The sequence below is a fragment of the Dromiciops gliroides genome, chromosome 3 (assembly GCF_019393635.1).
Source record: "Dromiciops gliroides isolate mDroGli1 chromosome 3, mDroGli1.pri, whole genome shotgun sequence".
Lineage (NCBI taxonomy): Eukaryota > Metazoa > Chordata > Mammalia > Microbiotheria > Microbiotheriidae > Dromiciops > Dromiciops gliroides.
The window spans coordinates 377,840,409-377,857,400 of record NC_057863.1 but is presented as its reverse complement, the minus strand read 5'-3'; the positions used below and the strand labels follow the sequence as shown (position 1 = coordinate 377,857,400).

At 37.8% G+C, this 16,992-nt stretch overlaps 1 protein-coding gene across 3 annotated transcripts in view; it reads left to right on the top strand.

The window, feature by feature from the left end:
- Positions 1-16,992, top strand: part of RAB3GAP1 (RAB3 GTPase activating protein catalytic subunit 1) — a 95,762-nt gene that overhangs the window by 69,469 nt on the left and 9,301 nt on the right. For all 3 annotated transcript variants that reach the window (XM_043992025.1, XM_043992026.1, XM_043992027.1), the window contains 4 exons: positions 446-618; positions 3,168-3,222; positions 3,448-3,819; positions 14,324-14,461. In XM_043992025.1, coding sequence (XP_043847960.1) covers positions 446-618; positions 3,168-3,222; positions 3,448-3,819; positions 14,324-14,461 — 738 coding nt within the window. The remainder of the gene's footprint in view (positions 1-445; positions 619-3,167; positions 3,223-3,447; positions 3,820-14,323; positions 14,462-16,992) is intronic.

The following is a 16,992-nucleotide window of genomic DNA, read 5'->3' as shown; positions in this document are numbered from 1 at the left end:
AAAATTGGCATGGATACATTTTATAGGTGGAGAGAATTTTACCATCAGTGAAAAAATAGCATCTCATATTTATTCAAGGCTCAATTTTTTCTTATTTTAATGTTTTGTGAAAGTAAATGTTTCTGCACAATTGTCTTTATTCTTAGATGCTAGAAAGTAAATAGAAAACTTCATAATGAAATAAGAGATGGAACATCCAGTTCTTCATAGCTAGGACTTACCTATCTCAAGGATATGTCAGGTTTATATCTATATATAATAAAGTATATTATAATATAAACACATATATACATATGTCTCAAGTATAAATTAGCTAGGTTATTGTGTATTAGCTATCTTGTAAATGCTAGTTTGGTCAAAGTTTTAATCAATGAACCTTTAATTCATGCTTATTATACTTTATATGTGCTTTTAAGAAATTTTTTGTTTTCATTTTTACATTTAGAATCTTTACAATCAATTCAAATCTGCACCTTCTGACAGTCTGACATACAAACTGGCTTTATGTCTTTGTATGATCAATTTCTACCATGGAGGGGTGAAAGGCGTGGCACATCTCTGGCAAGAATTTGTCCTTGAAATGCGTTTCAGATGGGAAAACAACTTTCTGGTTCCAGGGTAAATACTTCTGTTCCCAAATCTATATATCTATCACTGATTTTTTTTTCCTAAATTTCAGTCCTGCATTGTCAGTTCTCTACACGAAGACAATTCCCTGCACACCTCATTGTGTCATTGACTGGTATCTCAACTTAACATTATCCAGAACAACTGATTATCTTCCCCAAAACACAATCCTTCACTTAGATATGCCTATTTCTGTTGAGGGCCCAACCTTAATGTCATTATTTACTTTTCTCTTCCCCTCACTTTCTCTTCCTTGCCTCCCTCCCCATCCTGATCTGATTTCTGTTTGATTCCACGAAATCTCTTCTATCCTTTTTTATTGCACCCCATGGCCATCATCTGATTTCCCATTTTAATCACCTTTTACCTAGACTACTGTAACGGCCTCTTAATTGGTTTCAGTGTTTCCAGTAACTCTTCTCCAGCCATCACACAGTGGCTTAATTAATATTCCTTAACACACAGATCGGATCATGTCACTTCTCTCCTTAGTAATTTTCATTTGCTCCTTATTGCCTCAAAGACTCTATTTCCTGACATTTGAAGCCCTCCATAACATGGCTCTCACCTTTTAAAATTTATTTTATATCATTCTCCTTCATATGTCACACCTCAGCTAAACTAGCCTGGCATTTGTTCCCTGAACTTGACATTTCGTCTCCCATTTTTATGCCTTTACACATGCTGTTTCTCATACCTGGAGTGCCTGCCTTCCTTACTTGTGAATCTTAGAATTTTTAGCTTCCCTCAAGGTTCATCTTAGGTACCAACTCTTCTGGGAAGGCCATTCCTGACTCACTCCCCACCCCCATGTTTTAAGTGTTCTCTTCCTTCTCAAATAATCTTGTGTATACTGCTTTTTACATGTTAAATCCTACCAGGATTGTAAATTCCTTGAGAATAGGAACTGTTTTGTTTTTCTTTCTGCATATATGTTTAGTAAATCTCTTTTTAATTGAAATGAATGATAGTCTCTTATATAAACAAGAAGTAATATTGATTTTTGTTTAAAACATCTTTTTAGGATTTCATATTTTAGCATTTTTGGTTTGAACTTCCATTCAAAAATCCCAACACTAATCATCTAGTGTGAGGAAAATAACTAGTATACAGATTTAGGATGTGTATGATCATGTATAGTTGGTTTCATTTATAAATTGTCTTGTATAATTGGCTTCATGATAAAGATGAGTGGCCATGGCATGAGTGATCTAAAATAATGGATAACCCAGAGATACTTAAATAAACATTTATTAAGTGCCTATTATATTTTAGGCACTAATGATACAAACATTTTTTAAAAGCTGCTCCCTTCAAGAAACTTCTATTTTACTGAAGGGGGTGGAAAGGGAGGCATAGAATGTACCCAAAAAACCCATAATCTATGATGATTTGAGGAGAGAGAACCTTTAACAAATAGGAGGAAGTGGTTACTGAGCTGAGTCTTGAAGAAACTGAAGGATTCTGGGAGGTAGAACAGAGGTAGAGGTACATTCTAAGATATAGGGGAACCACCTGAGGGGAGGCATGGAGGTAAAAGATGGACTATGGAGTTTAGGAAACAGCTATAGTCTGATTTGGCTGGACCAGATAGACTTAGTATGAATAAAACTGGAGATAAGCTGGAGCCAGATTTTTGAGAGCCTTAAATGCTAGGCTAAGGAATTTATATTTTATCTAAATTCTTGTTCCATTCAGTTGTAAGCTTGAAGGCAGGGACTGTCTTTATTAATTGTATCCCTAACACTTAGCATAGTGCCTGTCACATAGAACTCATGAAATTTTTTTTAGAGCAGCAGGGCTTGGGGAAGATTATTTTGTCATCTTTGTGGAGGAAGGATTGGAGAAGGGTAATAATGGAACAAAGGAGAATATTTGGTTCACATTCAATTGCTTGCATAAATGGCACTCTGAACGGGACCTTGTCTTATTCTGGGTCCATTGCTGTTCTTTGCCTTGAGATCCAGCAAGGAAAGCTGATCTTCAGACCTGTTAGGATAAGGGCAGGTAGCCCTGTGATCTAGTCACTTGTCAAGAATCATAGTTGTGAGTTGGTGTTTTAGGGTCCCTGTGGTAACCCTGAGACCTGTGTGAGTGGTAGAAAGGAAGTGCAGGCCTTCCCTCCCCCCCTTCTGATCTTCTCTCTGATAATTGAGAATCAACTATATGCTTGTAGTGATTCATTCTAGGAAGGTAAATTGTGGAACAACTTTCCATTACTGCTGGGTTTGGTGACTAAGCTAAAGAATTTCACTTGAGATCCTAAACCTTGGAATTTTCTAGTTTGCCGAGGAGTACTGAAGCTTTGTGTTTGCTTAAGTAGTATGGAGACAGGGATGTAGCAGGAGTTGGAAATGTAACTCTTCCCAAGGTTTCAGGCTCCACTAACTCATGTAGTCCTCTTGTCACCTAAAATGTTTCTTGCTTGTTTTTTTCCTAAATATGACTAAAAATTTATGATTCTGTGAAAAATGCATAATTCAGTAATAGTTTTAGTAAAATTATAAATATGTTCTTTTGTCTTTGCTGTCTTTCCTTAGATTAGCTAATGGAGTCCCAGACCTGAGATGTTGTTTGCTACATCAAAAACTTCAGGTAAATATCTTCTAACCAGTGTGTTAATTAATGATTTTATTAAAGAATGTGTTCTGGTAAAAAATTAGGTCATTGTACTGCTTATTGCCTCATGCTCCCTGTCAACCTTGACATTGTTTTCAGAATATATGGAAGGGATAGAGAAAAAAAAATATCTTGGAGGCTGAGAGCTAAACAAACATATATTTTTAAGAAAAATTTAAATGTTGTTTCCCTTTTCCCTAGATGTTAAATTGTTGTATTGAAAGGAAGAGAGCCCGCGATGAAGGGAAAAAGTCCACTCTTTCTGATTATGCTTCTAGTGCTTCTGCAGGGGATTCTGGGAAAGCAGGAGACACCTCTGGGCAGGATCATCTAAAAGATACAGATAAGGAAAAGGGAGAGGTGGGAAAATCTTGGGATTCCTGGAGTGACAGTGAAGAAGAATATTTTGAATGCTTAAGTGATACAGAGGAACTAAAGGGAAATGGACAAGAGAGTGGAAAGAAAGGAGGGGCCAAAGAATTGTCAAGTTTAAAGCCAGAAGGACGCCTACATCAACATGGAAAACTTACATTGCTACATACCGGTGAACCTCTCTACATTCCAGTAACACAGGTAGGCAATGGATCCATCCTTTCTTTTTGAATAATATGTATAAACTCAAAAAAGGAAAATAAATTTAAAACATGTCTTAAAGGACCAATCCAGATTTGGAACCAGAGAGACATTTCTAGAATGTTGCTGAAGATTAAAGTGTCAGGTAAAAAGTGATGGAAAGGGAAAATAAATAATGGAAATTGTTGGGAGGCCTTCAGATTTATGATTAAAGTTCCAGCCTAATTCAGAATGCAATTATAAGCCATTTCAGAATTTTAGAACGAGAAATGACCTGCACCCTTAACAAAAATTATTCTTGTTTCTTTTTTGTAATTTGGGACAGAAGAAAGTAGCATGGAGGCTATGAGATAGTTTGGACACAGGTGTGAAAATGTAAAAAACTAGGCAGTTGACTGGATAGTGAAAGCCTTGGGATAATAGTTATAATATAGAAAAGTATGAATTTTAATTAAGATGTCCTCTTTCACTTAATCAGAATTTGAAAAAAAACTTTAAAGACTTAAGATTAACTCTGGCCAAAAAGCAGTACATATATATGTTTATAGTTCTTTGATACATATTTTGATGATTTCCTGAGCTGTAACCGTACATCACCATACATACCTTTTGGACATTTCAAATTAAATAACACCAAAAAGAGAACTAATTTTCTCTCCCCTCAAACCCTTTGCTTTTTCTAACTTGACTTTTACTATTAAGGGTCCCACACCCTATTGGTCACCCATGACCTCAAATACTTCAACTTCTCATTCTCACCTTACATACTCAAACCATTATTAAATATTATGGTGTCTACCATCACAACATCTCCTGAATAGGGCCCTTTCTGTTCATTCAACTAGACACCATCCAAGTTCTGGCTCTCATCTCTCTTACCTGGTCTATTATAGCAGTCTTCTACCTCATCTCCCCACCTCACATTTCTTCATGTTCTAATCCTTCTTTCAGCTGTCAAAGTGATTTTTCTAAAGCTTAGGTCTGACCATGTCACATCACCTTCTCTCCTCTCCACTGTGCTTCCTTCACCTCTGGCTCCTTTTTACTTCCAGGATCAAATAGAAAATCCTGTTTTGTTGTGGCATTTAAAGCCATTTACAGTCTCTCCTTTCTTTTGTTTCAAGTCTTCCACTTTACTCTCTTCCATGCATTTTTTTTAACCTAATTATACTGGCTAACTTGCTATTTCTTCTCACATGATACTCCAAGCTTTGTCTGCATTCTTTTGCACTGGCTGTCATGCCTAGAATATTTGTATGCCTTCTCCACTGCCTCTGGCTTTCTTCAAGACTAAGCTCAAATCCTGCCTTTTACAGAAGACCCTTCCCTCCAAGTGCAAATGCCTTCCTCTCTTAAGTTACCTTCCATCTACTCTGTATATATTTTGTGTACATGTACCCCTTTCCCATTTGAGCCTTCCCTTAGAACAAATTTAAAAGCACCCACATCCAATACAGAAATCCTTTCTGATAGTATACTATATTCCGTAATGGTATTTCTCACTGCTGTGCATGAAGAACAAGGTAGGTTTTGTTATCTTTTCCAAGGACCTTCATTTTTTTTCCCTTTACTCAAATTCTCTTTCCTTTTTATTTATTTATATTGTTAAGTCATTTTACATATTGTTTATTTGATTCAGCTTATTTTGTTCTGGATCATTACATACACATTTCCCAAACTTCTCTGAATTCCTCATATTTGTCATTTCTCAGTAATACTTCATTGCATTCAGATGTCATGATTTTTTCATCTGTTCCCCAGTAAGTGGGCACCCATATTTTTTTCATAGTTCACTGCTAACCGCAAAGTGCTGCTATGAAAATTTTGGTATATATTGAATCTCTTGCTAGTAGAATCACAGCATCAAAATGTTACAACAGTTAAGTCATTTTTCTTGCTTAAGTTAGACCACTCCACAGCTCTACCACGAGTCCATGAGGGTATCTTTCCTTCCATAGCTCCTTCTAACTTTGACTATTCCCATTACCTTTCATCTTTGTCAAGTTACAAATAGAATAAGTTGTACCTTCAAGGTTGTTTTAAATTTACTTTTATTTTGTGATTAGTGATTTGAAACATATTTTCATTTGGTCATTTATCTTTATCATTCCTTCTTTTGAAAACTGTTCATATCCTTTGACCGACCATTTAACTATTGGAGAATGGCTTTTGGCATAAGTTATGTATTTGCTTTAGTTCTTTGTGTAGTTTAATATCAGATTTTTATTGGCAGTGGTCAATGCAAATATTTTTCCATACCCCCTGTTTCTCTTCTGTCTTCATTGATCTTATTTGTGCAAAAGTTTTTAATTTTATGTAGTCAGAATTTCTGTTTTGAAATATTTCCTTGTATTAAAAAAAATTCTCTGTTCCTTATTTGGTTAATCATTTTCCTGTCTATCCCCCCTCTATCCCCAGCTATAAATGTGAAAGGTACTTCATTCTATCCTATTCTGATTTCTTTGTGGTGAATTCTTTTATATTTAATTTAGGTTATGTATCCATTTTGATTTTATTGTGGGATATAGTATAAAATGTTGGCCTAATATTAATTTCTCCCAAATTTTTTTCCATTTTTTTTCTTAGTCCTTGTCAAAAAGGGAGTCCTTCCCCTTTTTTCTTTTTCTTGCTTATCCAGTCTATTCCATTGATCAACTTCATTTATTTATTTATTTATTTACTTTTTTAGTGAGGCAATTGGGGTTAAGTGACTTGCCCAGGGTTACACAGCTAGTTAAGTGTTAAGTGTCTGAGGCTGGATTTGAACTCAGGTACTCCTGAATCCAGGGCCGGTGCTCTATCCACTGTGCCACCTAGCTGCCCTGATCAACTTTATTTTTTAATCAATACTAAAGTTTTGATGACTGTTGCTTTATAATATAATATAATATGATTGGTAATGATCTTTAATCTATACCTTTTCTTATTATTTCCCATGAGATTTGATCCCCTGTCTCCTGTTTTTTTTATTTATTTATATATAGTTTAGGGCAGGCATTTAAATACCTGTTAGCTGTTTAGAAATTTAAGATTTTTGACTCTCCCACAAGCTCCAGATAAACCCATTCACTCATGCCCAAATAATGTGGTAAAAAAAAAACAACCCCAGAACAGCCTAATGCACGTAAGAACAGAATGAGACTATTTCTATGCAAAAGAGGGCAATTCCAATCACCTACTTATCAGGCTGAACAGCTCAGCGCACAGTCGAGACCCAGCCAGGGACAGTGCTTCCAGTGCTGGTCAGAGTCTTCAGCACTAGCAGCTTCTGAGGCTCTGATCATGGACTGGTGAGGGTGTTCGGCGGTAGGCCGGGGTGAAGTGGAGGCAGTATCTATTGGAGTTGGGGCAAAGCGCCCTGGGTCTGAACCACTGGGCTGAATCGAGTAGTGGTGGCCCAATAGGGGAGGGGCAAAAGCACACCAAGCTTCCAACCATAGAGAATCAGAGTTCAATCAGACTTCTATTTCCGGGTCAAAGAGAAAGCAGCTGTGATTACTCACAAGCCAGGCAGGCTGAGAAGAAGCCCAATCACCCCCTGGGCCATGCTGTAGCATGAACAGTGTGTCCTGGAAGCAGTGCTACACTTTAAGAAGAAGTAAAAAGCCAAGAAATAGTAAGCCAGGATGAGTAGACAGAGAAAGCAGAGGACCATCGAACACTTCTTTGGGGGAAAGGTAGACCACAATACAACCTCAGAAGAAGAAGATAATAACAGGGTCAAAGCTCCAACATCCAAAGCTCCTAAGAAAAATATGAACTGGTCTCAGGCTATGGAAGCTCTCAAAAGGGACTTTGAAGAGAAAGTAGGAAAAATAGAATGAAGATGTAGAGAAAGAGAGGAAGGAACAGAAAGAGAAATGAGAGCAATGCAGGAGAGTCATGAGAAAAAAGTCAACAGTTTGAAAAACCAAATGGAAAAGGAGATTAAAATACTGTCTGACGAAAATAATTGCCTAAGAATTAGGATTGAACAAATGGAAGCTAGTGACCTTATGAGAAACCAAGACACAGTAAAGCAAATCCAACTGAATGAAAAATAGAGGGCAGTGTGAAATATCTCCTTGGAAAAACAGCCAACCTGGAAAATAAATCTAGGAGAGATAATTTGAAAATCATTGGACTGCCTGAAAACCATGACCAAAACAAGAGCTTAGACACCATCCTCCAAGAGATTGTGAGGGAAAATTGCCCTGATATTCTAGAAGCAGAAGCTAAAATAGAAATTGAAAGAATCCCACTGATCACCTCCTGAAAGAGATCCCAAAAGGAAAACCTCCAGGAATATTGTAGCCAAATTCCAGAACTCCCAGGTCAAGGAGAAAATATTGCAAGCAGCTAGAAAAAAAGGAATTCAAATACTGTGGAGCTCCAATAAGGATAAAGCAAGATCTAGCAGCTTCTACATTAAAGGACCAGAGGGCATGTAATATGATATTCCAGAGGGCAAAGGAACTGGGACTACAGCCAAAAATCACATACCCAGAAAAACTAAGCATCATCTTTCAGAGGAAAAAAATGGATTTTCAATGAGAAAGAGGACTTTCAGGCATTTGTTATGAAAAGACCTGAACTCAATAGAAAATTTGACTTTCAAATACAGGACCCTGGAGAAGCATAAAAAGGTAAACAGGAAAAAAGATTTCATGAGGGATATTAAAAGATCAAACTGTTTATATTCCCACATGGTAGGATAATACTTCGAACTCATAAGAACTCTCTCAGTAAGGAATTCACAGAGGATACAGGTCTGAACTGAATACAAAGGGATGATATCTGTAAAGCATTTATGTTTTGTTCTTTGTGGGGCAGACAGGGTGGGGTGTCTTATGTCTGGGGCCGGATTTGGGCTTGGGGCCTCCTGGGTCCAGGGCTGGTGCGTTGTCCACTGTGCCACCTAACTAACCCATGATGACATCTTTAAAATAGGATTGAGGTGTAGGAGAAATACACTGGGGGAGGGGAAAGAGGAGAGATGGCCTGAGGAGAGGTAATTCACATGAAGGAAACAAGAAAAAAGCTTATGGAGGGGAGGGGAAGAGGGGAAAGGAATTGGAGTGAGTGAATCTCAATATCATCAGAATTGGCTCAAAGAAGGACGAACATACATACTCAAGTAGGTATAGTAATATAGAAATTTAAGATTTTTGCCACAGAGCCAGAATAGGACATTCAGTCTTTCCATAAATCCTTCGGATAAGGGGTTCCCCTTGATAGTAAACCTCTGAGCTGTTCAAGCAGGATTCCCAAGGTGGCTGCCATTTGTACCTCCTTCGCTGTTTTACCTCCCTAACCAAGGTTGGCTGAATTTTTCACTGAGAAGTTCAACAAAAGACGTTTTATCTGTACCATCCACCTTGTGGCTCCTCCTCACAAAGAGGTGGGACACCAAGGCATATAGTTGTGCCATAACTGTGGAACTAAGATTCTTGAGAAAGACTGCTTTTTTTTTTTAATTTGAAAAGATATAATCATCTTTTTTTCACTTTTTTATGATTATGCAAAGTATTTGTCATCTTGTACAAGAAAACTTGATTGAAAGAAAAAAAATGAAGGAAAGTGAAAAATAGCTTCAGTCTGTTCCATCAATATCAGTTCTTTCTTTGGAGGTGGACAGTATGTTTCATCAATAGTCCTTTGGGATTGTCTTGTGTAAACGTCAAGTCGTTCACAGTTCTTCATCAAACAATATTGCTGTCTCTATGTACAACGTTCTCTTGGTTCTGCTCACTTCCCAATACATCATTTCATACATATCTTTCCAGGCCTTTCTGAAGTCATCCTACTTATTATTTCTTATAGCACAATAATATTCCATCACCATCATATACCACATTTTGTTTATCCATTCCCCAATTGATGGGCATTCCTTTGATTTCCAATTCTTAGCCACCACAAAAAGAGCTGCTATAAATATTTTTGTACAAATAGGTCTTTTTCTCTTTGGGGGGATTTGAGAAACAGCAGAGAAACAGCAGGGCAGGTTTCACAGCTCTCTTGGATCCTACTTGTATTTTATCTTTGTGTCATCATATTATACACTTGAATGTCAAGTGTTATGTTTAATCTTGATTTTCTGCTAAGGCCCAGTGTAAAATTCCTTAGTGTGAGAATGCTAACATATGCATGGAAATTGTGCAATACAGGATTTTTAGGTGCCAATATGGGCTCAGGGAATGTAGAGACAAGAGGTTTAGTAGAGTCAATAAGCATTTATTAAGCACTTAACTATGTACAAGGCACCATGCTAAGCACTGGAGGTACAGAGGAAGGCAAAAAAACAGTCCCTCCTCTCAAGGAATTAATAGTCTGATGGGGAAACAAAAAAAAAATTATGTACAAACAAGATATATACAGGATAGATTGGAGATCTTTGGGGCAGCTAGGTGGCACAGTGGTTAGAGCACCAGCCCTGGATTCAGGACTACCTGAGTTCAAATCCGGCCTCAGACACTTAACACTTACTAGCTGTGCGACCCTGGGCAAGTCACTTAACCCCAATTGCCTCACCAAAAAAAAAAAAAAAATTGAAGATCATTACAAGGGAAGACACTAATGGGGAATTGGGAAAGGCTTCTTGAGGAAGGTGGGATTTTAGCTGGACTTGAAGAAAGAGGGAAACCAAGAGTTAGAGCTGAAGAGGAAAAAAAATTCCAGTTAGGGCACAACCATTGAGAATGCAGTAAACCAGTATAGCTAGGTGGCACAGTGGATAGAGCACTGGCCCTGGATTCAGGAGGACCTGAGTTCAAATCCAGCCTCAGACACTTGACACTTACTAGCTGTGTGACTCTGGGCAAGTCACTTAACCCCAATTGCCTCACCAAAAAAAAAAGAGAGAGAGAATGCAGTCAACCAAGAGAGGGAGTGTCTTGTGCAAGGAACCATCAAGGAGGCACAGAGTAGATGGGGATGGAGTGTGGAGTAAGGTGTAAGAAGACTGGAAAGGGAGGGAGGGAGCTAGGTTAAAAAGGGCTTTGAATGCCAAATAATAACAGTAACTAGTCTTAACCAATATTAAAGTTTGCAAAGTGCTTTACATATGTTAACTCATTCAAAAATAGAGAATTGTTTTTATTTGATCCTGGAAGTTAGGAGGCTACTAGAATTTATTGAACAGAAGGGCGACCTGCATTTTAGGAAGATCATCTTGGCCATTGAGGATTATGTACTGAAGTGAAGAGAGACTTGAGGCAGGGAGACACAGGATATTGCAGGAGTCCAGACATGAAGCAATGAGGGCCTGTACCAGAGAGATATCAGTGTCAGAGGAGAGAAGGGAGAGATATTACAAAGGTAGAATTGATAGGTTGGATGTGGCAAGTGAGAGCGATGAATTGAGAATGGCACCTGGATTGTGAGCCTGGATGACAGAAGATTTGGTGGTGCCTTCCACAGTAATGGGGAAATTAGGAAGAGGGGAAAGTTTGAAGGGAAGGGGCAGAAGTTCAGTTTTGGACAGTGGAATGTAAGATGTCTGTGGTACATCTGGTTCAGCATGTACAGTTGGAGATGTGAATCTAAGGTGAGGAAAGACATTTGGGCTAAATGGGTAGATCTGAGAATCAGTGCACAGATGATCTTGAATCCATGGGAGCTGATGAGATCACCAAGTGAAATAGTACAGATGGAGAATAGTGTCCAGAACAGAGCCTTAAGGACACCCACGATTAGCAGGAATGAATGACATAGGTAAAACTCCATTAAAGGAAACTGAGGAGTCATCTGATAGATAGGAAGAGGAGAACCAAGATAGAGTAGTAGTGTGCTGAAAACCTAGAAAGAAGAAAGTATCAAGGAAAAGAGGGCAGTAGTGTCAGAGGCTACCAACAGGTCAAGAAGGATAAAGACTGAGAAAAGGCCAATGGATTTGTCCATTAAGAGATGGTTGGCGGGGGCAGCTAGGTGGCACAGTGGATAGAGTGCTGGCTCTGGAGTCAGGAGTACCTGAGTTCAAATCTGGCCTCAGACACTTAACACTTTCTAGCTGTGTGACCTTGGGCAAGTCACTTAACCCCAATTGCCTCACTTAAAAAAAAAAAGATGGTTGGTGCTTTGGAGAGGGGTGAATAATGATGTCAGAAGCCAAACTGTAGGGAGTTAAGAAGAGTGTTAGAAAAGAAAAAAAGCACTGATTGTAGATTTCTCAAGGAGTTTATACACAAAATGAAGGAAAGGTATAGGACAGTAGCTGGCAGGGACAGATGGATCAAGTGAGGGTTTTTTGAGGAGGTGGAGAGACATGGGTAGGCTTGTTATCAGTAGAGAGGTAAACTAGACCAGGGCTTCTGAAACTTTTTCAACTCTCGACCCCTTTTCACCAGAGAAATTTTTACATGACCCCAGGTATACACACGTGTATAAAATAGGTATATAAAGCAAATATTTACTGCAAATTTTTTGCAGTCCCTATATTCAGTTACACAACTCCATGTGGGGTCACAGTTTTAAGAAGCTTTAAACTAGTCTTCAGGGAGAGATTGAAGCTTAATGAGAGAGTAGAGGTCATATAGAGGGAGCAATCAGCTGTAAAAAATTAGATGAAATGGGATCACTTGGGCTCATCAAGGGCTTGTCTTTGTATGTAATGGCAGTGAAGGAGAAGATAGAAGTCATCTGAGTGATGTGAAACAAGGAAGGGGGAGAAAAAAGGGCTCTCTGAAAAAGGCCTTATTTTTTCAGAGAAATATGAGGCAAGTTTCTCAGGTGAGAAACTGGGGGGAGGGAGAAATGAAAAAGCCTGGAAAAGCCATTGTGGTGAGTGGGATAGTGAATCAGTTAAGTTGGTGATAAAGAATTGCCTTCCCGCAGTGAATGCCCAGTTAGGATTATGTAACATAAATTTGTAGTTGACCCAGTTGGCCTGATTTTGTAATCCCAAGGCAAGGGCTTGGCAGGGCAAGTTCATCAATAGGGTAAGGGGTCAAGGGACTCAAGATAAGAGTAAGTTGAACTGGTTCACCAAGGAGTCAAGATGGGGAAAGGGGGAGGAAAGAAGATGGTGTGGGAAAGAACTAAGGGGTAGAGGAATTGTAGGTCATGGTGAGGTCAAAGAACATGATTTGAGGATGCTGGCAGAAGAATAATCGGAATGACAGCAGACCATGATCAGATAAGGCATTTTCAGATTTAACGAACATGGAAGTTTAGTCAGAAATGTAACATTTGTGTATGACAGCAAGTCAAGCACAAATTTTATTTGGTTTGATTGAAGAGAGAAGTGTTGATGTAATTTTAAAATTTTTGTCTCCTGACAGAAATTTGTGAGCTATGGTTTACGGCCATTACGTTATTCCTACCTTTCCAGTCTTCTTACACTTTGCTGTAATCCTCACATTGAGTATTCAAGCCAAATTGGTTTCCCTGCTGTATCATATGTTACTATATCTCTCAGTTCTATGACTGCACAGAGTATATCTCATTCCAGGAATGCACCTCCTCATTTTTCCTAATATCTTTCAGACGCCTTGCCCCCATCCCCCTTGCTTTGCAAGCATTACCTTTTCATAAAGTCTTTCCTGATCCCCATAGCTTCTAGGACTCCTCCCCAAACAACCTTGTTTTCATTTTGTGTATATTATCTTGTGTATACTCATGTGTGCACTAAAGCTCTTTGAGGGAAGGAATTGTTTTCATTTTTTTCTTTGTATCTGCATTGGTTGCCTCATAATAGAAATTTCAACATTCTTGTCCCTAAAAGAGCAAATAGGTTGTAGTAATTCATTAGATCCATAACCTTGCATCTTTCAGGTCTGGAACTTGAATGAATTGACTCTCAATGAATTCTCCTTAAATGCCTTTGAACAGTTACCTAGAAATTTCTGTTGTTAAGTCTCCTTCTTAATGACTGTGGCATTGTTCTTTTTCCCCTGAGATTTGCTTTTGCAGCCTTTTTGTATATGCTTAGGAAGCACTTAATTTTTCTCTCACCTTAAAAACCAACAAAAAAAATTCTTCTCAAGGGGACATTAATTATAATATTCTTGAAACTGGGCTGAGCCAAAGACTTGTCCTTCTGGCCTCAGATCCTACTTATTTGGGGGATTTGAGTTGGGAAAGAGCCATTTGCTTTTATGCAGATATATGTATATACTTATTTCACTCTTTCAAAACATTCATCTTTTAGTTGATCATATTAGGAATTATTTGCAATAGTCTAATCTAGATTAGTCATGCACAATAATATTTTTTACTTTAGCTCTTTCATCTTAACAGGCAGTAAAATGTTTGCCTCTGGACATTGTTTTCTACCTTTTAAATGCAGATATCCTTAGAGTAGATCTCCATTATCTTATTTGGAGAGTTAAAATCACATTTACCCTTGTACCTAGTTTGTTGTTTTTGAAGACAGTATAATAAAGCTTTCATCTCTTTTACTTCTATTAGAAATTGAATCTTGTTAGCGGTAAAATAATTGTCTTTATTCTATTTTTATGGTCCTCTTCCAGAGGGAGTGTTCTGTAGAGGGAAGCTGTTTGCAATTCTGGCCTTTTGTACTTCCCAGGAACCAGCCCCTATGACAGAAGATCTGCTAGAAGAGCAGTCCGAGGTCCTGGCTAAATTGGGGACATCTGCAGAAGGTGCTCACCTCCGGGCCCGCATGCAGAGCGCCTGTTTGCTCTCAGATATGGAATCTTTTAAGGTACACCCCATGGGTAGCATTCTGTGGACTATTTTCAGCATTTCTAGGATGAAGCTGTAAGTCAGCCCCCCGAAGTAGCCCAAAAGCTTGAATAGTTATTTTATTTTCCTTAGGGACTTTGATTTTATTTGTAGCTCTACCCCTCCTCCTCAAAGGAGACACTCAAATCTATTTCATAAGATTTACAAAAAGAACTATACCATCCTTCAAATAATTACTTAAAAGTTAAAAATGGAAACATTTTCATATGTGAATCTGTCAATTTCCTCCTTTCGTTTGTGCAATAAAGTACTCTGCTTCCAAACATATGTGCAATTCTATTCAAATTAAATACATAAAAATGATAATGCAAATCATTTTGATGTGGGATAGCAAATTAATCATGACTAAGTGACTCAGTTTCCCAAGTTTTATTGCAATACTGTGGGTGACCACAGGGAGAACATCCCGGAGATGTCTCTTGAATAGGGAAAGGAAAGACAGCTATATTTATAGTATGGATAAATTGATTATCAGTCTCATTATAATAATCTCCTCCTTAGGGAGGTACAGGAGAGGGCTTATCCTAATTTGGAGTTCCTGGGGGTTTGAGCCAACCCCCAAGGCGGGTACTTTTTTCTGTGGAGGTGTGTTTTGGGGCTTTATACATCATAAGGTGAATCTGGGGACAAATTTGGCTTTTTCTTATTTCATTCCCATGCCTAGTTTCAAAATATTTTTATTTATCAGTTAGAATTTCTGTACCCTGTCTGTGTATCATTGTTATAGTTAAGGTCTCTATGACCTGCCTCTTTATGTTCTTGTTATGAGTCCTGATTAATGTGGGTAACGAGAACCTAGGCCCTGACTTGTATCAATAACGACTCAAGTCTAAAGTTATCCATTAACTGGGGTCTGAATCCCTCTTAGAGCTCAGATCTAAATTAGAAAATGTCACCTTTTTTGTTTTTTCCCTCACTTTACTATTCTCTGCTTTATTCTTCCTGTTTGGAAGTACCACACTGAAATACCAACAATAGCAAATAGCTCTGCACTCAAAGTATTAACAGATAAGTTCCAAGAAGGTGAAAACCAAAATTAAAATACAGTCACTCACAAGGTGAAAGTGGTCTGCTCTTAGAAGATTCCAAAACGCTCATTTTCCCTGGTTTATCTACGTTTGTCTCATAGGTCCTTTGTTTAGTTTTCCCTTTAGCTTAAGATAAACCCTCCTGTGAGGATATGGAAGCCATGGGAACATGTCACCTGGGTGCCAACAAAAGAGGCTTCTAGGGGATGTGGTGAGCATCACAGCAATAAAAAACCTCTTTTATAGGTAGAAATTGATTAAGATGATGAGTGACATGGACTTCTCCAGGATTCATTCCCAATGGGCATCTGAGGGTTATAGTATACAGAGCACTTAATTTGGAGTTGGGAATCCTGGGCTTCATTCCTGGCTCTGCTACTTTCTGCCTAGATGGCCACAGACAAGGCCTTTTTTACTTTTCTGGGCCTCCATTTCTTCATCTGTGAAATGGCTCGTTTGTTAAGGTCCTTTCTAACCATAACATTAACTGTCCTAGGTCCTAACTCAGCACATCATGTTGCCTCTTTCATTTCTTAAATATACTATACTGGGGAACAGTTTTTTAAAATGTCAAATATATAGTTTGAAATTGATGGAGGAGCTTTAGTCCTTAAATTAATATATTGATGCAAGTTTTAGCAAAAAATGCATCTGTGCTTTTACATCAACATTTTGTTGTTGGCAGGTTTGCAACATATAGTTGAAGCGGTATTATATAAATAACATGTTGCCCTCACTTCCTCTTTAGGCTCCAAAATACACTTGCTTTACATATAATTACTAATTCTTTAGATTTATTCAGTGGAGAAAGCTTTTTAACTACTCAATTTGGTTTTCTTAAATTTGAGAAATTACAGTTTAAGTTCCATTTCAGTCCTAGAACAGTTTATGTGAATGGTAATTGGGTATATGAAGTGTCAGGCCTTGGTGACAGAATAAAATAATTTTGAGAGTAGCCAAAATTTATTGTACTACCAATATTGACTTATTATGAAGGAATGAACGTTAATATGAAGCAGGGGGAAATGCCTACTTTTTATTGTTATTCTGTGATCTTCTATATTTTAAAATTTTACTTAAGTGTTTTGAATGTTTTTTAAATGATTCAGTGGTAGATTATAATTTTAAACTGAGTTTACTTAACATGGATTCCTACAGTTATTTTCAGTTTATGTTGAGTTGTGATTCCTCAACTTATCAAATAGAAATGTTTTCCTTTTTTCTTTTCTTTTTCTTTCTTTTTTGTGTGTAATACTGGACAGCACAGATAAAATCTAGTGTTTTAGCACCTGACTTATTCTAAGTAAAAACCCCAATTTACCTCACATAATTTAATGGTATAAATAATAAACAGGCTCTTGGCGAAAGAGCTATTTTTGCAAAGTCAATATTAGTGACTGTTGGTTTTAAATTTTGATTGTGTGGATTTTTTTTAAAAAAGATTTTTTGGGGGGGCTGGGTT